A 22,963-nucleotide genomic window follows, 5' to 3' on the forward strand; every position below is an offset into this window, starting at 1 on the left:
ACTAAAACCTCCAGATTGAACCAGAGCAAAAAGGTGAAGTGGCAGGGGACTTCCATACTCTTAAAATTAAGCATTAGGGTGCCTCTCAGCACATGCTCAACCCAAGAATTTGTTTTCAGTAGCGGAACTGAGCTCATAATCCTTTCACTCACACAGAGATTCACATCTGGTTTCACCCTCAGTTTTCTTGAATAGAACAATCTAATTTGGGGGGATGCTGGCAGCTGTAGGACTTTTTTCTGTCTGAATGTGCATAGGATTGTGCCCTTAGTTGCTGCTATTGTTAAACCATTGGGAAACTCCATCAAACTCTTCTCAATCTACCTTGAATCACCACAAGATCACTAGATCCTGAACTACCTTCTGCCTATCCACCCCTGGGTTACACTAAGAAACTGACTGATCCAAGGTTATGCAAGGTTGTGGCAAAGTAGGGCTTTGAACCCAGTTTGATCCGCTGTAAGTCCCAACACACTAACCACTACACCACACTGTCTCTCTTTTTATAAACACTTTCCTCAGTATCCTCAAAAAGGATTGATGTTTTGACATCACGTGCATTAAAAACTAAAATCTACAATAGGTGGACATTACTCAGTGGCCACCTCTACTTATTAATGCTCATTCGGGATGTGGTAACCTTGGACAAGAAGTGAGAAGGAACACAGCCATTCTGATGTAGATATTTGCAAAACAAATGAGGCATGAAAATGTAGAAATAACGATATTTATTGATGCTTCTGCAGTTGAGTTAAGTCTTCTACAAAGCCACAGACGCAGACACAATAATCTCAAAAAGACATCAGATTTAAAATAGGGTAAAATGTTGCTTAAACAGTAAAAATACATGGTGAACAATTCTACATTGTCAGATAGCAGCCTCCCTTTTGTCACAGGCACTTCAAATTCAGATACAGAGCTTAACACCCCAATTCTAAGGCTTGCATATGGAAGCAACTTCTACTGAAAACAATCTATACTTCTGAGATAGTGCAGTTATGACTGAGGTAGAAGTCAAATGTTAAGATTGCCAAAATCAGAATCTCATCATTGGTTCAGTAGTTCTCTCACTGTGAACATGGTCCTAGTTGCTTAGTGTCAGAGACTTAAATAAGTACTTTGTGTGGGCATCAATAAAGTAAGGTGGCTCCTCCAGGGAAATCAGCTTTTCGGGACTATTTCAGCAGTCTAAACTTCGTGGCTGAGATTAACCAATCGATAGGGCTGGCTACTGCGGTTGTCACAGAGACATTCCAGGGAGGAAGCGACAACTGCAGCTAATTCTTACAATCCTAACTACGTAGTACAATGTGCGTGTTTAGAGTGCCTTGGCAAGCCATAAAAAGGATGCCAACATAAAAATATATTAGAGACCTGGATGGACTGTTTGTAGTTTGAATATATTCAGATCAAAAGCTGTCCTTTTGTGATTTGGCAGCGTTTTCCAGAATTCTCCTTTTCCATTCTTCATAATCCTCTTTTGCCTCAGTTTCATTTTTGGGACGCTTGCAAGGGACCTCTGGTTTCGTCTCTATCAAGTGGGGAAAAAGGGAGATTGTCTCTTATAATAACTTAGCTGATTGAGAACTTTCTCCACCCCTCCAGGCGTATCCTAGACATGTTTCTTCAGGTGCACTCAGATGAGCGGCCGAGATCGTGAACAAACGTGGCTCAGACATTGTAAAGAAAGCTAATGGTTTTCATTCAATTGGCAAATTTGTGACTTCAAAACTTTGCCACTGGAGCACGCTGTATGGACTAGTTAGTGACTTTGGTGCACAAAAGAGTGGAAGCTTTATAGGTATGGTGAAGAGGTCTTCATTCAGTGTGCAGTAATGGCTCAGTTTGGGGGAAAAGCCCACCCTCAATTTAAATGCCTAGTGACTCTGTCTCTCCCCTTCCTCCCCCACTTTGTTTTATTGTATTTATATCCTGCAATTTCTTCAATAGAACTTGAGGGACCCCTGTGCGCTCAGGCATGCGTATTTGTTTCTCAGGTGGTCTCCCATCCAGGCACTGACCACACCCTGGCCTGCTTAGCTTCCACAAGGTTGCTGCATCATGTGACATCAGACCACATCCTGGGACCCTTAGGAAAAATTAAGTCAAAGCAATTTAACTGTGCACAATTGCTTGGGAAATCCTAATGGCTGTCCAGCAACTGCTTCAATAGAAAGCACCTCCACTAAGAACTTAAGAAAAGCCATGCGGGATCAGACCAAGGGTCCATCTAGTCCAGCATTCTGTTCACACAGTGGCCAAACAGATGCTGACGGGAAACCAACAAGCAGGACAGGAGTGCGACAGCATCCTCTTACCCATGTTCCCCAGCAACTGGTATACATGGGTATACTGCCTCTGGTACTGGAGGTAGCATATAGCCATCAGGACTAGTAGCCACTGATAGCCTTCTCCTCTAGGAATTTGTCTACCCCCCTTTTAAAGCCATTCAAATTGGTGGCTGTCACTACCTCTTGTGGTAGTGAATTACATAGTTTAACTATGTGCTATGTGAAGAAGCCCTTGTCTTGAATCTCTCCCCAGTCAACTTCGTGGGATGACCCTGGGTTCTGGTAGTATGGGAGAGGGAGAAAAATGTCTCCCTATCCACTTTCTCCATACCATGCATAATGTGGTACACCTCTACCATGTCTCCCCTTACTCGCCTTTTTTCTAAGCAAAACAAATCCAGATGTTTTGCTTGCTCCACTGGCAAAGTTTTGAAGTCACATTACGGAGGCACCTGGTTGCTTCGGACTACAGCTCCTATGAGCCCCAGGCCAGGATGGCCAAGGATTATGGGAGCTGTAGTCTAAAACAACAGGAGGGCACCAGGTTGGCTATCCCGGTTTTAAGCGAGATTAGGCGATCTTCAAGCCTCTTCTCCTTCCTGAGTTTCTCCGAAGGCCTGTCTCCTTTCCCCCACCCCAACGCTCCTGTCGCCTTTACAAAATCAAATCAAGAAAGCAAACCTGGAGGTGCCCCCAAAACGCAGACCAAAAGAGGAGCAATATTTATTTATTTAAAACATTTGTATCCCGCCCGGTATCATTAAGGTCTCAAGGCGGCGTACAGATAAAACCAATTTAAACAGTATAAAACAATAATTTAAACAGCTAAAAGCAGTAAGTGCCGCCTTCAAACTCAAAATATACAGGGCTGTATCCAGTGTTAGTCCTATTTACAGCCGACCCGTTGAAATGAATGGGACCCAAGTTAGAGTAACATTGGTTACAACCCACAGTAGAATTACACGAAAGCGACGCCCTTACATTGATTTCTCTATGTCAGTCTTCCCCAACCAGGTGCCCTCCAGATGTTTTGGACTATAACTCCCATGAGCCCCAGCCAGCATGGTCAATGGTCTGCGATGGTGGAAGCTGTAGTCCAAAACATCTGGAGGGCACCAGGTTGGGAAGGCCTCTCTTATGTTTATTTATTTATTTCATTTATATCCCGCCTTTTTTCCTCTTGCAAGGAACCCCAGGCGGCTTACATTATCCTCCTCCTCTCCATTTTATCCTCACAACAACAACCCTGTGAGGTGGGTTGGGCTGAGAGTCTGTGACTGGCCCAAAGTCACCCAGTGAGCTTCCATGGCTGAGTGGGGACTAGAACCCGGATCTCCCGGCTCCCAGTCCAGCACTCCAGCCACTACACCACACTGGCTCTTTATGTTGTACTAAAACCCACTCTAAAGCAGCAAGGAGCCTTTTCATTTACCCCTGCTATCTTGAGAAAGTTTTCTATGAGCAAGGGTGCAATCCTATGCATGTTTAGACAGAGAAAAGAGTCCTACAGCTCCCAGCTGGCTGGCTGAGGCATGCTGGGAGTTGTAGGACTTTTTTTTCTGTCTACGTGCATAGAAATGCACCCTACACCAGTGTTACGGCCTGGCCCATAGAAGAATGTACAACGAAGGCAAAACTAGGTCGCATTCTGCAGGAAGTGAAGGCAAGTCAGTCAGGTTAAACCTACCTTCTTCCTTTCCGAAGCATTCAAGTAAGCTCTTCTGGGTTTTGGTGGCCTCTGCTGTCAACTGATCGCTTTCTCCTGTGGAAGAAGAGAACAATTCCTTTACTGCAGTTTAGGCTAGCTTGGACTGCTAAACAATGGACACATTTGCACATCGCTTGAAGGCAATAATCCTGGCTTAATAAACCATGATGTAAACAGATAGCATGCTAGTACACGCACACCATTCACTCCCATTTTGCTCCCCGTTTTGTGACAGCAGGCAAACACACCAGGAAAGGGATAGCTTTGTGTTATGTCTGAACTCGGCATGACAGCTAAGCAGTGGTGGCTAGTGCCCATTGGGGCTGCTGGGGCAGGGCACTTTAATGTAGGCAGAGTCAATGAGTTACAGCAGGAGGAGCCATCTAGAGCATGAGTTCAAAGCAGAGGGGAGGGGGAACTCAGCTACAGTTTAGTGCTCTTCCTGCCCAGAAATACCAGCCATCTCTGTGGCTAAGTAGCCCAAACAAGGCAGGATCATCAGCTAGCTCTAAACTGGGGTTTAGAGGCATTCCCAGCTTTGGGAATGAGAAAAAAAAAAAACGTGCAAAAGTCCGAAAACCGCCACGGTTGGCAGAAAGGGGGCATGGCCACCTGGGCTTGATGTACTCTACTCCTGGCTGGTAAGATAAACTCTGAATCTTTTGTGCTTCTCTCTCGCTGCCCACATTGGAAACAGGGAACTGAGCCTGCAAGGAGTGAGGAAGAAATACATACGGTTGATATGCTGGCTAATCTTCTGTAGCTGGTTGTGGAGCCGGTCAAATATGGTTTTCTTCACGCCAGAGGCAGCCACCATTTTGTTCTTATCCACTTTAATTTTCAAACGTCTGCAAGAAGAAACCAATTGACTTGAGAAAGGGTCATCTTAAAGCCCTCTTTAACCGCACAGAAGATGCAGCTGCCCCTCAGGGGAATGCAGCGGACAGACCCCCCCCCCCTCAGGGGGCTTTATGAATGCACCACGGCAGTGGGTGTGGCTAGGGGTCCCCGCAGGCACGGCTTCACTCAGACAGGGCAGCCGCAATGTGCCCAGCTCTGGCAGCTTCATGTCTGCTTGCCGGCTTCACTCTGTCGAACTAAGGGCGATTCCAACCTGCACAAAGCTGGGTCCGTTGACTCGTTATTAATAATATAGGGATGGCCTGGCTCATACGCTTTGTGGACTGAGATCCAACTCTCCACTTCCTGCTACTATCCTTCAGGGGTAGGCAACCTGGTTCCCTCCTGGCATTTTGGACTACAATTCCCAGTAGCCCCAGCCAGCATGGCCAGGGTGATGGGAGTTGTAGTTTAAAATATGGAGGCTACCTATCCCTGCTATACTTAGTCCTGCAGAGGTAATGCCCCTGTTAGGTCCTAACTGGACTTGGAATCATACAACAGTAAGGTTGGAAGGGGCCTACAAGGCCACTGAGTCCAACCCCCTGCTCAATGCAGGAATCCAAGTCAGAGCATCCCTGGCAGATGGCTGTCCAGCCTCGTCTTGAATGGATCAAAGAATCACAGAATAGTAGGGTTGGAAGGGGCCTACAAGACCACTGAGTCCAACCCCCTGCTCAATGCAGGAATCCAAGTCAGAGCATCCCTGGCAGATGGCTGTCCAGCCTCGTCTTGAATGCCTCCAGTGTGGGAGAGCCCACCACCTCCCTAGGTAATCGGTTCCATCATCTTATCAAGCATTCTGTTTAGTATCCAACCAGCCGTCTGTGGGAAACCCCCAAGTAGGACATCAGTGCACTCGCACTCTCCCGTTCATGTTCCACAGCAACTGATATACAGAGGCAGCACATCGCTACCAGGACCAATAACCATTTATAGCCTTCTGCTCCATTAATGTGTCTAATTCGCTTTTAAAGCCATCCAAGTTGATGGCCATCACTACATCTTGTGGTAGCAAACTCCAGCTTAATTATGTGCTGTGCAAAGGGGTTCCTTTTTATCTGTCCTGAATCTCTCACCATTCAGATACACAGAATGACACCATGGGGTTCAAGTATTATGGGAGAACCATGCCCGAGACCAGGCAACTATCCGTTGCCTTCTGTATCTCATGAAATGATACTAGGGTACAATGCTCCTATGTCTAAACAGGCACACCTCACACCTCGCACAGCATGAGTGGCGTGCGGAGATCTGGCCCTTCCACTGAAGGGAATGGGTAAGCGCTGGCAGACAGCAGAAGCATGGCTGTGCGTCAGCAACTCAGCAAGAAAACCACGCAAAAGACTGTCTTACGTGAACAGAACGTGGAGCAAAATTCAGCAGAGCAGCTCGGCTTTTATTCAAAACTAAGCGCATAGGGTTAGATTCAGTCATTAGAGCAGACTCACTGAAATCAATGGGGCTTCCGTGAAATCCTGCCTTTCAGAAGGCAACTCCTTCTGAGGTGGCTCTCAAGTAACATTAAGAAGTGAAGTCCATTGATTTCAGTGGGTCTGCTCTAAGGATGACTGAGTCCGAATACATCAACCTTCACAAGGCTGAAGAAACATGAGAAACTAGTTTTTGGCCCTGACGTCGGCTGCACAACACCTGGGAAATATGTTTTGCGTGTGCTTATTAAACTCTTTTTAAACTTTATATAATACAAACAAATAGTAACAGGGCCTCAAGTACAACAAACAAATGAACAAAAAGCATGGGAATGTAAAGATGGCAGGCCAATTTACAAAACCATTTTTGAGTTGTAACCCTCTTCTCCTCTCCCCCTCAGCGATGCCCCCGCCCCAGGGTATTTCTGCAGTAAAATACTTCGGACAAAGGGCACCTTCAGGTGGCAAGATTACAAGTTACCTACTCCCTCAAACCTGGTGCTTTTCAGACTCCGTAGTTCAGGAGTGGGCACCTGGGGCCTGTTGTCGAATTCCAGCTCCCCTCACCATTGGCCTTGCTGGCTGGGGATGATGGGAGCTGGAGTCTGACAAAATCTGGTAGGCCTCAGGCTTTTCACCCCTGCCACAGCTGCTGTTATTCTAAGGGCATGAAGGTGCCGCAGGCGTTGGCCTTATTGCCTGGATCTGCTCACGGAGAGACTGGGGTTGTTGAGCCGTAAAGGGCTCCTTACACTTCTTGCCCTCCCCGGCTTGAAGTCTGGTTAGCCTGACCACTGAAGAAGCTCACTGCCAGTTCCTTTACTTAGGACAATCCTGTACATGTGAAAAAGATTCTATGGCCAACTTGTCCCACCATCCAACTGTACTGTTCCCAAGCTATCAAAAATGAAATATGTGTCTTCAAACTTTGCGGCTCGCTTGAAAATTGCTGGTGCCTTCGCAGCCCACTCAGTTTTGCTCAATGCACCTTTCACTTCTGGATCAAATATGAAGACAAAGTAACATTTCTAAAATCAGTGCTGTATTATGAAAACCAGGGCCCCCAGGCCAGGCTGCTGAGAAGGGCCCCTTGAACTGGTAAATTTTTAGGGAAAAATTAGTCGGTAGCACCAGTGCTATATTTTGAAAAACAGGGCTCCCGGGCCAGGGCAGTGTTAGCCTGTTTGATAATCCAGCCCTGCTCAAAATGGCCTCAATCTCTGTCATCAGAAAATAAATTCTTCATGTGCAGATATTCTCAACTGTTCCTCAACTTTTCTGAGGACCTTCTGAATGGTGCTTGCAGAGCACAGCTTGAGGATCTCTGTTCTAAACAATCCCCTTATTTCTTCCCATTGCATACTTGGGTATTTTCTCTTTCCCCCTATAGTAAATTGAATGCAAGGAAAACTCCTTGGTATCGCTCCCAGCCCAACCCCAGCACAGACCTTACCTGCAAATGGTAAACAACGCCGCAGTTGTGAATAAGGGTTTAGACAAATCGAGATCAGTTTGCTGAGCTTCCGGCAGGCTGGATGCATACCTGAAATGGCAAACCCGCTTTCTGAAACTGCAGCCATTTTGATACCAATGTAGAGAGGTTCAAACGATGTCGTACCTTGGCTCTGAAACCTTGTTATGACCACGGTTCAAAGCCCACTACCCAAGAGTCTTCAGAAAAGGTTCTTCTTGAACCCGGCTGCCCACCATTCCCCATTTGCAGATCTTCAGGATGGAACGGAGGGCAAAGCATATGAACTCGCACATATACAAAGCTGCCTCAAGCTGTTGGACCACTGGTCCATCTAGGAACAGAGGAAGCTGGCTTATACCGAGTTGGGCAATTGATCCATGTAGCTCAGCACTGTTGACACTGGCTGGCAGCAGCTCTTCAAGGTTGCAGGCAGGTTTCTCTTCTAGCCCTGCCTGGAGAAGCCGGGAATTGAACCTGCAGCCTTCTGCATGCAAAGCAGCTGCTTTACCACTGAGCTATGGCTCCTCCACCATAGTACTAGCCCAGTACTGTCTTACCCTTATTAGCAGAAATTATCTGAGACAGCCTTCCCCATCACCTGGGATCCCCTGGTTATGTTGGGACTACAACACCCAGTATCCCCAGCCAGCACAACCATGCTGGGCTGGCAGTGATGTGAGTTGCAGTCCAACACATCTGGAGTGTGCCAGGTGTGGGGACGGCTGCTCGAAGATGCAGCAGAGGTCTTTCTCAACTTCACTATGTGAGATCCTCTGATATTAATCAGGAGATGATGCCTGCATGTATCCCAAGCTTTTCATTTACTTGAGTCTTAACAAGTGATGCAAAGCAGCAAATCAATTAAAAACAGGCTGCATCAAATATAATACGAGGACTAAGGGAGCTTGCATTGCTGACCTGCATGGGCAGTGTTGTATTGACTTGGTGTTTTTGTATTAACTTGTGGGAACATATACAACGTTGGTGCCTGTTCAACTAATGGAACAAGCGATTGTGATCAGAAACACATGTGCAAATGTATCATCTTTATATGACAGAGATAAATGATGCCTGCAAATGTTGCATCAAAGTCATGTAATGGGCTGCAAATGCAATTTGGAACAAATTAAGGTATTCAAAAGTTGAACCACTTGGGCAGGGGAAGCATCAAATATCTTCCTTGCCTAGGTTGGCATTTGGCCTGGGGCCAGCTCCCGGTTGGGTCCTCACGGTGCGCACACACTGACATACATGCAATCTACTGTACTGTAAGACATAAAATCCATGTAGGGAATTGTCCAGCACTTTGCACGCTAATAGCAAACTTATTCTCTGAGTGGCGATCATTATGCAGCCTCAAAGGCACCATCATTGTACAAGAGGGAGGCATCAGTAAACTCGCTGGAACCCCAAGGTTTGAAGTACAAAAAAAACCCCTTAAAGGGCAAACTCCCCTCCCCTCTCCCCAAATCAATCCTCAATGAGGATTGAGTGTACTCAGTGGCTGCGGAATGCTTGTGATTGGTGGATGGAGGGGAATGGAATGGAGTGCCCCAGTAGATAGCATGGCTGGCTCCCCGACAGGAGCAATTCACACTGCAACATTCCGTTGCAGATCTCACTTGTATTTCATAGCGGAAAGGATAATGTTGAGGCCATAAGATGTTCTTCAAAACTCCGTACCTCTGCAATATTTTTGATGCCATATTCACTGCTTCCAGGCAACAGAACTGAACGGCCAATTCTCTGATACCAAGGTTGGAACGCACGCCAAGCAGGCTCTCAAAGGACCTCAAGCAGCTCTGGTAAGTGGTCTTGCTCAAGCCAGACAATTTCACTAAATAACTCTGGAAACACAAAGCAAAGAAAACTAATACAGTTTCTCCTCCCCATATGTAAATAGCCCCTCGCTTAGTTGCCTGGGGCAAATCAGGATCTCCTTTAGGTGACCAGGAAGGGCAGCTTAATGAAAGGTGGATCCAAATAGCCAACATAGATATGTGAGGGTAGGCACACAAGAAACCATTTTTGTGGGCTTGCTTCCATGGAGTTATTTGTAAGGCTGGTTTCCTCCCAAAGTTAGCAACTTTATCTCAAGTTGGATTGTACACAGTGGCATCCTGCAATGCAGATGGGCAGTTCTAGCGTCAGACACAGAACGCAGCTTCCATTAGCCAGTAAGTGTCCAGCACGGTGCTGTGCAGACATGTCTCCCTGGGTCTTATAGCACCCAAGAATCCAGAATTCTTCCATGCTAAAAGAGTTGGGGAGTGTTGCATCTGTAGCAATCAGAATGTAGGAAGAGCCCAGCGGGATCAGACTGTAAGGTCCAACTTCCTGGCATCCTGTTTCCCAAAGCAGGCAACCAGATGCCGAAGGGAAGCCCACAAGCAGGACATGAAAGCAGCATCTCTCCCCCACGATTTGCCCCCCATCAACTTGCCTCCGGTGGGATACCGGCTCTGACTACAGAGATTCTATTTAGCAATCATGTCGAATAGCCGTCGACAGAACTCTTTCCCAGGAATTTGTCTACTTCAGCCTTCTCCAACCTGGCGCCCTCCAGATATATTGGACTTCAACTCCCATCAGCTCCAGCCAGCATGGCCAGGCCTGCTGGGAGTTGTAGTCCAAAACACCTGGAGGGCACCAGGCTGGGGAAGGATGACCTAATCCTCTTTAAGCCAGCATCCAAGCCTAGCGCCAACACCAGGTTCCATGGGGCAAATGCAGGGGCTGATCCATGCTGAAGCTCTCTCAGAAAAATATATCCCTGCAATTTTTTAGGAGCCGGCAATTATCTTCATTACCCTCAATGCCTCTGGGCCCAAAGTATGTTGTGTCAGGGCCCTGAGGCAGTCTGGGGAAATGGAGGTGGTGGCCATGGCAGCTTCTACAGTGCTTGGCCTTTCTGCCCATCTTCTCAGCACTGGGCTGCTCACTGCTGGCCGCCCTCCACCCTTGCTGCTCAGCCCTCTGCCCCATGATAAGGTTTCAGGGAGGCGCCTCACTAGGGCGGTGCGGGACTGTGGGCGCCTTACCTAGGGCCCTCTCAAAACTGGCAACGGCCCCACCAGCATCTACTACAGCCTTTCCCACCTGGCGCCCTCCCGATGTGTTGGACTACAACTCCCAGCATCCCCAGGCAACATGCTGGGAATCATAGTCCAACACATCTGGAGGGCATCAGTTTGGGAAAGGCTGACCTACTACAGACGTTGCCTGCAGGGCACGCCCGCTATGTAGTTTTCTCGAAGGTGAAGGGGAAAGTAGTAACTTGGCCAAACGGTTTGTTTCCATTGTATTTTTTTAAAAAGAAATGGTAAAATTTAAACAATTCTGGAAATTGCACCAAACATCTGGGTAGCAACATTGTGTGTGTGTGTGTGTGTGTGTGTGTGTAGGGGGAAGAGACTGGATGGACCATTTGGGGGGTTCTGATGTTCCCAAGCACGCGCTGGAGTTGAACGATGCCCCGTCTCCGTTTTCTGATCACATAAATATAGGATTTTGAAACAGTAAGAACAACACCGGAACAGGGAGAGTGGGGAAGGCCATTTCAAAATACGTCTTTACTTTGTCGACTGGATTCTTCATGAAGGCAGCAGCCAAGTCGAGGCAGATCACTGCACTGCTCATGGCAGTCATCTGAACCAGCAAGGTGGCACATTTCACTTGGGACAGACGCAGGTACTCTTCCGCTTTTCTGTTAATGCACAAAGAGAAGAGGGAGGGGATGACCGCTTTTCATATCGTCTTGTTTCTAGACGATGTTTTAACAGTGTTTATTTGTATGTGTATTATTGTGCTGATTCCAGTTTATATGCATTTGGGGCTTTTTCTTGTTATAGTCAACACGGGTTTGTGTATTCGTGAAAATTCTGAGAGTGCCTTGGACTGCAAGAAGATCAAACCAGTCCATACTCCAGGAAATAAAGCCAGACTGCTCACTTGAGGGAATGATATTAAAGGCAAAACTGAAGTACTTTGGCCACATAATGAGAAGACAGGACACCCTGGAGAAGCTGCTGATGCTAGGGAAAGTGGATGGCAAAAGGAAGAGGGGCCGACCAAGGGCAAGGTGGATGGATGATATTCTGGAGGTGACGGACTCGACCTTGGGGGAGCTGGGGGTGGCGACGGCCGACAGGAAGCTCTGGGGTGGGCTGGTCCATGAAGTCACGAAGAGTCGGAAGCGACTGAGCGAATAAACAACAAACAAGGCACTCTGAGGCTGCTTTTTATGGTGGGAAGGGATTCGTAATTTTAATTAATAACAATAATAATTTCAGCAACCGTTCTAGCAGGCTGTACTGAGGAAGTTGCAGGGGATAAATGAGGCCATTCTATCAGCCTTGCTGGAAGACTGAGAGCACAATCCTATGACTGTTTAGGCTGTTTATACTGGCTGGGGAATCCTGGGAGTTGTAGGACTGCTTCTGTCTAAATATGCATAGGATTGCACCCTTAATTTTTTTTCTTCTCCCTCTCCATTCCTGTTTCCTTGTACGCCATGTCTTTCAAATTGTCAACCTGCGGGCAGGGATTGCCTTCATTTACTGAGTATATGTAAGTTGTGCTAGGACCCTTTTTCTGCTGTGGAGTGGGATAAAAATACATCATTTCATTTTCATAAGAATGATAGCCAAATAGATCCTGCATGTTCAGAGGCACAGAATAGCAATTGTTTGGGCAGACCCGTGTGCAGGAAACAGTGTCTACGTGGGGGGCTATTACATTTCTTTAAGAACATAAGAGCCATGCTGGATCAGAACTGAGGGTCCATCTATTCCAGCATTCTGTTCACACAGTGGCCAACCAGCTGCTCACCGGAAACCCATAAGCAGGACATGAGTGCAAGAGCATCCTTTCTGGGCTTCCTAGAAGTATCTTGTTGGCCACTGTGGTTAACAGGATGTGAGATTAGATGAACTGTTAATCCAATCCTGCAGGGCTCTTGTTACAGGAATAACTCCAAGGGTGTTTAGCAGCTATTTATCTATGGCAGCTAAATGGAGCCTGCATGTACAGGAGCAGTATACCAGTTGCTGAGGGACAAATAGCAAAGGAAAGCTATTGCAAATGAGCTTCCCGGAAACATCTGACTGGCTACTGTGGAGGACTGGATGGGCCTTTGGTCTCTGATCTTGCAGGGCTCTTATGATGTCCTTATAAAGCAGCCTTCTCCAACCTGGTGCCCTCCACATGTTTTGGACTACAAGTCCCAGCATTCCTGACCGTTGGCCATGCTAGCTTGGGCTGATGGGGACTGGTAGCCCAGGAACAACTGGAGGGCACCAGGTTGGGGAAGGGTGCTATAAAGCAAAGAGGGGGAACCTGTTGCGGCCTTCTAGATGTTTATCTATTATTTTGCTATTGAAATTTAGATACCGCTTTGCACAAAAGTATCAAAGCGGTGAACATAAAATACAACGGCATAAAAACAACAATAAATATAACAATAGGAAGAACACAGTGCAAGTAATCAACAATAAACTGCACACTCAGCTGTGTGCTACGTACCACAGGTTGCTGGGTCAGCCCTTCAGGGAAAGCCTGTGTAAAGTTGGGCTACCAGCTCCCACCATCTGCGACCACTGGCCACGTAGGCTGGGCTGATGAGAGCTGGTAGCCCAACATCACCTGGAGAGCCACAGTGTTTTCCCCCCACCACTACTTAATAAAGGAGGAAATAAATGGCTGTGCAGAAGCACCTGTTTATTCACAGCAGCTAAATGGAACTCCCACAAGCAAGGGGCAGCCTACCTCTAAATGCTGAGAGACAAACTGCAGAGCAGGACTGCTGCCTTCAGGCCCCGCGCACATAAACTTCCTGGAAACATTTGGACTGCCACGTCATACGTGTGTATGGGGAGAGGAGACTGGACCAGGTGGGGCCCTTTGGCCAGACGGGGCCCTTCGGCACCCACGTGGTGCCCTCCAGATGTTCTGGACTTCAATTCCTATCAGCCCCAGCCAGCACGGCCGATGCTCAGGATTGATGGGCGTTGTAGTCTGGAGGGCGGCGGGCTGGAAAAGGCTAGGCCGGCGCCCTCCAGACGGTGTCGGACTACAACTCCCACATTCCCCAGCGAGACGATGGGAGTTGTAGTCCCACGCCTGCGGAGGGCGCCAGGTCGGGGGAAGGCTGAGCTAGGCTGTTCCGAATCCTGCACTGCGGTTGCAGCCTGACGATCTCTCTCTCTCCTCTCCTCCCCCCCCCCCCCGGTTTCCTGCTCCGCTTCACCTGATCACTCCGGGCGCAGCGACGCCCAGCTTGGCCGCCAAGCGCTGGATCACCTCGCTCTCCATCGGCCCGCCGCCGAGCCCGGAGGATTCCCGCGCGCGTGGAACGCTGCGGCACCCTCACTGGCTCCAGCGACGCGCCGGCCACGCCCCTTTCGAACGCTCGCCCGCCCCCTCCGAACGTTCGCGCTTTCCCCGGCGTTCTTTCCCCGCCCGCAGCCGAGGCTCTTCTCCCGCCCCGCCCCTGCAGAGCGTGACGTAGCCTCGTGGAAGGGGAGAAAAAGAGAGAGAGAGGAGGGAGGGGATATAATCCGCCCGGGCGAAAAACTGCGGCCCTATTGGACTCGCAGAACGTCCGTCGCAGCTCCGGGCACCCAATCGCTGCGGGGGACAGGCGTTTCTTCCAATGAGGAGCGAGGGAGAGAGACGGAGGGAGGCGGGCTTCCGAGGGGGGGGGCGCGCGTTCCGGCGTCACATGACAGCGGCGGGACGGGGCGGGCTGAGCGGGCGCCCGTCAAGGAGGTCTCGGGGCTTGTTGGCTGCGCCGCTGCAGCGGGAAGCGCCACGATGGTGAGTGGCGCGGGGCTGCGGCGGGGGGCGCCCGGAGCCTCGCGGCGGGGGGCGCGGGGCCCGCCCGGGGCGTGTTGTCCGCGCGGCCCCCTCCCGGCCAAGGGGGCCAGGGCCTGGGCCTGCCCGGTGGCGGCGGCTCCTCCTCCCCTGGAAAGGAGGAGCGAGAGAGAAGAAGTCGCCCAGGTGTGGCTGCCGGGATGACGAAGAGCGCGCGCGCCGGTGCGGGTCTACTCGGAAGTAAGCCCCGCGGTATCCGATGGGGCTTACTCCCTAGTAGCGGGCATGGATGCGTTTCTGGGGTCCTGTGCCGGCTTAAAGTGGGGAGGAAGCGCCGTGGACTGCTCGACTCCCGGGTAGTTAGCCCGGCACTCGGGGGTGATTCCTTAGGATCGGGCCTCTGGGTACATCCCTTTGCAGAGGTAGGGACACCGGGGGTAGAATCCAACTGAAGTCCTACTTACAGGAGACCCGCTGAAATGAACGGAACTTAAGTTAAGTCATGACTAACTTAAGTCCCGTTCATTTCAGGGGGTCTGCTCTAAGTAGGACTTAGTTGGATTCTACTCCTGTGTAGCTCTTTGGATGTTGCTGCACTCTCAGTGTTGTATCCAGTGCTAGGCCTACTTAGAGTAGACCCATTGAAATGAATGGGACTTCAGTTAGCCTAATATTGGATAAAACCCATTGGATACAGCCCTCAGCTTCCATCAGGTCCTGCCTACACAGGGGTGATGAGAGTTGGTAGCCCAACAACATCTGGAGGGCTACAGAGGTACCCTCACATCTGGATGACAGAATTAGCATAGGGCTGCCCAATGCATTTCTGTGCCGACGTCAGCAGGAGTAAGTCCCATTGAACAAAGCAGGGTTTATGTTCAAACGTGCAGCTGCTGTATGTGCACTGCATAGAAACACATCATATTTGCTGTGCATAGGTGGCATATACCAGCCCTCCCCAACCTGATGTCCATCAGATGTTTGGAGTACAAGTCCCACCATCCCCAGTCACTGTGGCCAATCCAGGTTGACTGGGGATGTATGAGGAGCTGTAATCCAACACATCTGGTGGGCACCAAGTTGGGGAAGGCTGGTGTATATATATATATATAGGGTTGTGCCCTGAGGTTGCATTCCTATGCACACTTAACCTATGAGCATGCCCTGTTGAGTTGGCTGGCTGGGAAATGCTGGAAATTGTAGGACTTTTTCCTGTCTAAGCTTGCATAAGATTGCATCCTTAGAATATTTATATACTGCGTTTCAACAAGACGTTTTCCAAGCAGTTTACATAGTGCCCAAGAGAAAACCTCACTGAACGTAATGAGAGTTAGTCCAAAGTACAGATACACAGTAACTTCATGCTTTATACTGCCTTGCAGAAATTATGCTGAGGTGGATGGTGTTTCTTTCTTTAAAGAACCCATTATTTTCAATGGGAAAAGGTGTTCCCTTGCCCCGTTAGGTCATTGGTACACAGTTGCTTTGCAGTTGTTTCCAAGGGGCCCCTCCATGAAAAAATAAACATGCTCAAGGAAAGAGCTTGCAAACTGTGATTTCAGTGATCGAGGGCTGGAAATCGCTAATACCTTACTTCGTACCTCTGTGATAGAATTTAATTGGCTCCCAAATTGGCTTACAACACTCTTGGTTGTGTGAATCCAGCCACGCTAGCAAACCATGGTTGGTTAACCACGAACAACGTACAGTTCACAACCTAACAACAAACCCAAGTTTTCTCTTCATGGGTTGTTCGTGGTTAACAAACCATGGTTTGTTCATGCGGCCTGGGTCCACATAACGCAACAGACCATGTTTCAACAACAACCCATGTTTTGTTGTATTGTGTGAATCCAGCCACTGAGTCAGACCATGGATTCATCTGGCCCAGTATTGTTGATGCTGACTGGCAGCGGCTCTCCAGGGTTTCAGGCAGGAGTTTTTCCAGCTCTACCTGGAGATGCTGGGGATTGAACGTGGGACCTTTTGCATGCAAAGCATGTGCTCTACCACTGAGCTATTATGATTCCTAAGAAGCATAAGGATGTAGCATATAGCCATCATGATTAGTATGGGGAATGGAAGCAGGGAGGAGCTTAGCAGGAGCAAATTGGCTGAGCACACCAGCACACAGCTCATTTACATTAAACCAGGATTCTCAAGAATTCTGGTGTACCGTTGTCTCCAAATGTGGGCAGTCTCTGCTGTGTATTCCTGGAAGAAAGCTTAAGGGGTAGTTGTCTATGTGTTAACTCAATGACACCACAGCTGTTTTCTTTCCTTCCTCGTTCTGTATTGCCTGTATAAGCCAGCCTGGCAGATAATATGAACAACTTCCAAGGCCAGTTTTCCCCACCCTGTTGTTCTCCAGATGTGTTGGACTGCAATGCCCATGCTGGCTGGGGATGATGGGAGTTGTAGTCCAATTCATCAGGAGTATTCCAGCTTAGGGGAATCTGTCCTAGCCCATCTCCATAGATCTCTTTTTGAAAAGTCTTCCTTTGATTTGACTGGCTGATTTTTAAACATTGGGGGCTTTGCGCACACAGACTTGCATATGAAGGAGAGGAACAAACTGGACCCAAAGCCAGGTCAACAGAAAAGGCTCTGGATTATATGGTCCCATTAGATAGCCCTTCTCACAATGGAAGTGATCAGGAGTCGTCTGCCGGGGGGAGTTCTTCATGATCATGTGTGATTTTAGAGCGACCCGGCTAAGAAATAGTGTTACAACAGTAAGGTTGCACCAAGATTGGGTATTTCAGCAATCAAATATTGTGCAAGTATTTTGAAAGCAGTGACTTTTGTAGAACAAAATAACTACTGGGATCACCAACAGCTTTAATATCTATGCTGAAGACAAAAGCAAATTGAAGGTGCAGTCTTATGTGTGCTTAGACTGAAAAACGTCCTTCAACTCCCAACATTCCCCAGCCAGGGGAATGGCTTGCACCCTTCATTACTTTTGTCATTTTATGAAATTTGGGTTGGCAGAAGGTGGTTTAGGATCTTGGGAGTAGTTATGCAAGGGTTTCTGACTCCCACTTGTTTTAAGAATAGCAACCACAAAATGACTTCCCGCCCTGGTCCTAAACTATATTGCTGAAAATGGAGGAAGCCTGGGGAGGAGGTTTCTGCATGGAAGAATTGTGAGCTCCGTTCAGTTCTGGTGCTCAAAACAAATGGCTGGGCTCAGACTTCTTTCATTCTAAGTATATGACTTTTTTGCACTGGGCTCTGGTTGGTGGATCTTGGAGTTCTAGTAAAAAAGAAAGTAGATCACCCATGCCTGACATCTCACCTCTGTTTTACTGAGGGTGCAATCGTATGCATGTTTAGACAGAAAAAAGACCTACAACTCCCAGCATGCCCCAGCCAGCCATGTGGGTGGGGCATCCTGGGAGTTGTAGGACTTTTTTCTGTCTAAACATGCATAGGATTGTGCCCTTAGTTGTTGCTATTGCTTAAAAAAAGAGAGAGTAAAACTTTAGGTAAAGTCTCTATAGATGTATTGAATTGTCCTTTGGGGGTCTTGACTTGGAATGCCAGGGTCAGTCTACAGACACATTTTTGTGGGAAGGGAAAAATAAAAACAGAAATAAATCAGAGTAACAACATCTACTAAAACAAGTCAGCCTTTAAAGGCAGTGGTAAAGGTAAGCTACATCCTAAGCAGTGGTGATCATGGCTTCATGGAATATTTGACCAGCACATCAGCGTCTAGTAACGTTTGTGGTCATTTATTTATTTATTGGCTAGGTTATGTCTGATCCTGGACATGAGGAAATCGTAGGTTTGGATCCAAAGAATGGTGAGCGGCTCTTTGATAAACTCTTTTGGAAGAGCTGGAGTGCCTTTCCTCAACCTGGCACCCTTCAGGTTTTTTTGGACTACTATTCTGATCTGCCCCAGCCAATAGTTGGGGGTAATGGGAGTTGCAGTTCGAAATATCTGGAGGGTGCCAGGTTGGGGAAGCCGTGCTAGAAAAAGACATCTTGCAGTGCAGCACTGCAGTGTGTCAAATGTGGTTGCTTTAGCAGTATGAAAAACAGGGAATAAGATAGCAATCCTATGCCCCCTAGACAGCATCTGGGGGGACGTTGGATTGTTGGGTTTCCTGGCTCCGAGGTCGGAAACAGGGCTCCGACCTCGGAGCCAGGAAACCACACTCCCCTCCCCCTTGTAGCCAGTGCGGAGAGAACTGCCCCATCTACCTTTCTGTGCTCGGAAATCCTGTGGCCCTCCCAGCCTCTTTCCCTCCCCCTCCCCAAAGCCTCCACTGGACGGGCGAAAACATCCATTCAGCTTAAATGCAAAGCTAGATATTCGTAAGTATAGGATACTTGTAAGCTTCTGAGTTTGGAGGATCCAGGCTATAGCATATATACTGTAGTGCAGGGGGAGGGACCTTGGCCCGCCAGATGTTGTTGAACTCCCAACTACCATCACCCCTACCCAGCAAGGCCAGTGGTCAGGGATGATGGGAACTGGTGTCCAATATCTGGAAGCTCTAGTGCAGAGGTGGTCAAGATGTGGACCTCACGCAGGCCCCCAGCCTGTTTTGTGGCCCCCACTGCTCCTCAAAGTGATGCATATCACCAAATTTTGGCAGTATGGTGGCAGTGTCGAAGACGCGTTTTCCGTTTAAAACAAGGCATGTGGTGGGCGTGTGCCTTGTTTTTATGGCAAATCTCATTCTTCTGGAAGCACAGCGTGCCTTTAAAACAAGGGGCACATTCACTGAATGCCTTATTTTGAAGTGGAAAAGCAGGGTTCTTTGGCCCTGGGTCATGTCAGGGGTGGGTGGGAGCAAAAATGGAGCCTCTGACATGGCCCACCCCTGCTCTAGTGAGACATACAGGGTGTGAGAGTGGGTATATGAGGTCTTATGCAAGAGTTTGTGAAAACAGGAAATCCTTGGGATCTGGAGTCCCTACACTGGGAATGGCCCCTGTGTGATTGAAATAGGTCTTCTGCTAGCCGAAGAGCACCTTTGGATCCAGCCCCAAATCTGTAAGGAATGGAAATTTGGAAGACTGGAAGTGAGAGCGTGTAGGAGAAAAAAATTGCTAATGGCCGCCAGAGTTCACTCTTTGTGCAAAATATAAAGGTGAATTGTAGGAATTGAGTAACCAAAGTACAGGTAATTGAAATAATTGCATATTCTTCCTCCATTTCTCTCCTCCCCTTGGTTGTTTCCCTTTGTCTATTTTAGATTGTAATTTGGGGCAGGGACTTGTCAAACCTGTTCTTCGTAAAGCACTATTTGCAGAGATAGCATTTAATTAATAAAATAGTAAAGATGTGTGCTAGTTCCTGCAGGATCCTTCTCTAGAGATGAGAAAGAGGAAAGACCAATTGGTGGTTTTGGTGCCAATAAGTACCATTTGGCTGAGTTCTTAATATATATTAATACTGATGGAGGCTGTGTTTGTAGGGAGTGGATGGATTTGAAATAAGAACATAAGAAGAGCCATGCTGGATCAGACCAAGGGTCCATCTAGTCCAGCATTCTGTTCACAAAGTGGCCAATCAGCTGTTGACCAGGAACCAAAAACAGGGCATGAGTGCAACAGCACCCTCCTGCCCATGTTCCCCAGCAACTGGTGTACACAGGCTCACTGCCTCTGGTACTGGAGGTAGCACATAGCCATCAAGACTAGTAGCCATCAATAGCCTGCTTCTCCAGGAATTTGTCCAACCCCCTTTTAAAGCCATCCAAATTGGTGGCCATCACAGCATCCTGTGGTAGCGAGTTCCATAGTTTAACTATGCACTGTGTGAAGAAGCCCTTCCTCCTGTCTGTCCTGAATCTCCTACCAATCAGCTTCATGGGATGACTCCAGGTTCTAGTATTGTGAGAAAGGAAGAAAAATGATAAGATGGGTTGGGATTTGCGGAACCCATTGGAAGCCTGGGAAATGTAGGATTTCTGACCATTTGGATCCACATTTGGTTACGGGAGGTGCAAATGGGGTGATCTCACATTTAAATGCAAACCCCATGGATTTCTCATCTGCCCCTACAGAAGAGCTACTATTACTTCTCATAATGCGGAATCAGCTTATGGAGTTTGCTGTCATGAGATGTGATGGGAGGTCAGCTCAGATGGCTTTAAAAGGGGGTTGGACAAATTCAGGGAGGAGGAGAGTTCCAGCGCAGCCGGAGAGGTGGTGCCCCAGTGAAAGTGAGTTGCTGGAGTGCAGCAAAAGCAGAGGGCTGTCACTTTCAGGGCCTCCTTGTCGGATTTTCAGAGAGATCTGGTTGGCCACTGGGGGAAGCAGGATGCCAGTAGGGAAGCAGGGAACAGGACTAGGTGGGGCTTTGAGCTGATCCAGCAGCCCCTGCTCTTGATGTTCTCACCAAGATTAATGGCCTGGTTTTCTCCCCCCCGCCCCCTTTCTAGCCGACTACACAGCAGTCTCCTCAAGATGAGCAAGAGAAGCTCCTGGACGAAGCCATTCAGGCTGTCAAAGTCCAGTCTTTCCAAATGAAGCGGTGCTTGGTAAGTGGCCCTTGGTTCCTTTGTCCTCGTGCCTTTTTTGGTTTTGGTAAAGATTGCTTGGTTTGTTTGTAAAATCCAGTTTATTTTTTAAATGCGCATATCAGGGGGATTGTGCTGATTCAGATGTGCATGTACTTTCTTCGACCTAGAGGTGTGAAGGCCCAGAAAGGGAATTGGGGGAAAAAAGGGGGGAGAACCCTGTCATCCCCCTGACCCCCATGAGGAAGTATTTCAGTTTTCCAATGGAAAAATTGGAATTTTGGCCAACATTGGGGAAGAAAGCTCATCTGAAATACGTTCTCTTCTGGGATGAGTGAAATGCTTTGTAAGACCAGGTTTTACCTCCTTCAGGCACTGCCCCTGCCAAATGAAGTGAGGTGGGTAACTACCAGGGAGAGGGTCTTTTCGGTGGTGACACCGCAGTTGTGGAACAGGCTTCCCAGAAGGGAGCCATCCTTGTGGTCTTTTTGGCACCAGGTGAAGACCTTCCTGTTGATCCAAGCCGGCTTTTAATTTTGTGAGTCACTATGAATTTTTTGTTGTCATATTTTCTGCTGCTTTTGCTTCTAATTTTGTACTTAAACTATATGTGGCAAGGGATTCTGCTTAGAAACAAGGTGCACACTCCCCACACGTCCTCTTTCCCAGCAAAATTGCTGTAGGTTTTGCTGCTGCCGTGCAGGGGAGGGAACACAGTGGGGGCTGCTAAAACAGCCATGGCGTGCTTCATGCAGGTCATGTGTTGCTCATCCCTGCCTTAAAGGTTGTTTGGAAACATTAAAGCAGGGGCAGGCAGCCTTTTTGGGGCCGCAGGCACATTTCTTGTCCCTGTCTTCCAGGATTCCCACTCTTCTTGACCCCTTCCTCCTCCACCCTCTCCTTCCTGCCTCTCTTATTCCCGGCCCCGATGCTTCTGGCCCTCCACCTCCATTCTCACCCCTGTTGTTCCCCCACCCCGACCCACCACTACTGCTTCTGCTTCTTACCCCGATCACCCTGATCACCTCAGCAGCGAGGAAGCAGGAAGTCAATCGATCTACTGACTTCCTGCTGGGTGCGGTGGGGAGGCAGAAGCAGTGGTGATGGGGAATGGAGGGGGGCAACAGGCCTGAGTGGGGGGAAGAATGCTGCTCCTGGCAGGGCACTTGGGGGTCCTGTCGGGCATTGGGCAACCAAGTCCTGATTTAAAGGTTGCAGAATGCAGCTTTTCCCCAATTGGGAGTGGGCTTGCTGGGTTGCTTCTAATCTAACATGCGGCTTATCACCTATAAGCCTTAAATAGTCTGGGCCAAATATCTTAAGGAATACTGCCCGCTTAGTGCAATGAGCCAAGGAGGCCCCTGCTTGTATCCTATTTCCACAGAGATATTTAGAACGGTGTGTTCCCAGCACAGGGCTTCCCTTCCCAACCCCATGGTGGCACTGCACCTCTGGAATTCTCTCTCCAAGGAGGGCCTCCGGAGATACTTTTAAAATAAAGTTTTTGAATGCCAGATCTGATATTCTGCCAGGCATCTTCAGTTGCTGGTTCTGATGGGCATTGGACTGGATCCACTGGAAGCTGGTGACCCCAATGTCAGTGGGGCGGTGAATCCGCTCTGGGTTTCAGTCAGAATCAGTCAGAACTCCAAAGGAGCTTTCCAAAGTGCTCGAACCTAGTATAGCTCCTTTAGAGTACTGACTGGTTCTGACTGAAACCTAGAACGAATCCACCCCACTGATGTTGCAGGCACCAGCCTCCACTGGCTGGATCCAGACTTAGTCATAGTTGGAGTGGAACCATTGAAATCAATGGGACAAGTTAGGCATTTAAGATTAGACTGAATTAAATCTCATTGA

The 22,963-nt window shown here is 48.4% G+C and overlaps 2 protein-coding genes across 2 annotated transcripts in view; one reads left to right on the forward strand and one right to left on the reverse strand.

Annotated features, from left to right (window-relative positions):
* Positions 1-709: 709 nt before the first annotated feature.
* On the reverse strand, positions 710-14,183 carry ORC6 (origin recognition complex subunit 6). The gene is made up of 7 exons (XM_084813028.1): positions 14,054-14,183; positions 11,383-11,512; positions 9,490-9,653; positions 7,786-7,875; positions 4,735-4,847; positions 3,979-4,053; positions 710-1,531 (listed from the first exon to the last, which is right to left on the reverse strand). Exons 1-7 carry the CDS (start codon positions 14,116-14,118, stop codon positions 1,410-1,412), a joined length of 759 nt encoding a protein of 252 aa, XP_084669154.1. The 5' UTR covers positions 14,119-14,183; the 3' UTR covers positions 710-1,409.
* Positions 14,184-14,529: 346 nt separating this feature from the next.
* The window catches only part of VPS35 (VPS35 retromer complex component), a 34,967-nt gene continuing 26,533 nt past the window's right edge, over positions 14,530-22,963 (forward strand). Inside the window, exons 1-2 of the mRNA XM_084813024.1 lie at positions 14,530-14,622; positions 21,026-21,124. Coding sequence (XP_084669150.1) covers positions 14,620-14,622; positions 21,026-21,124 — 102 coding nt within the window. The 5' untranslated portion in view covers positions 14,530-14,619. The remainder of the gene's footprint in view (positions 14,623-21,025; positions 21,125-22,963) is intronic.

The sequence above is a fragment of the Heloderma suspectum genome, chromosome 8 (assembly GCF_057233095.1).
Source record: "Heloderma suspectum isolate Gila_16-S chromosome 8, 16-S_ref, whole genome shotgun sequence".
Taxonomy (NCBI): domain Eukaryota; kingdom Metazoa; phylum Chordata; class Lepidosauria; order Squamata; family Helodermatidae; genus Heloderma; species Heloderma suspectum.

Bases quoted from the DNA above. Each gene is read 5' to 3' on its own strand.
- ORC6 (XM_084813028.1), bottom strand. From the start codon at position 14,118: ATGGAGAGCGAGGTGATCCAGCGCTTGGCGGCCAAGCTGGGCGTCGCT. The intron at 4,054-4,734 runs GTATGTATTTCT...CTTCTTCCACAG, and splicing joins GATTAGCCAGCATATCAACC to GAGAAAGCGATCAGTTGACA. The intron at 1,532-3,978 runs GTAGGTTTAACC...CCCACTTGATAG, and splicing joins ATGCTTCGGAAAGGAAGAAG to AGACGAAACCAGAGGTCCCT.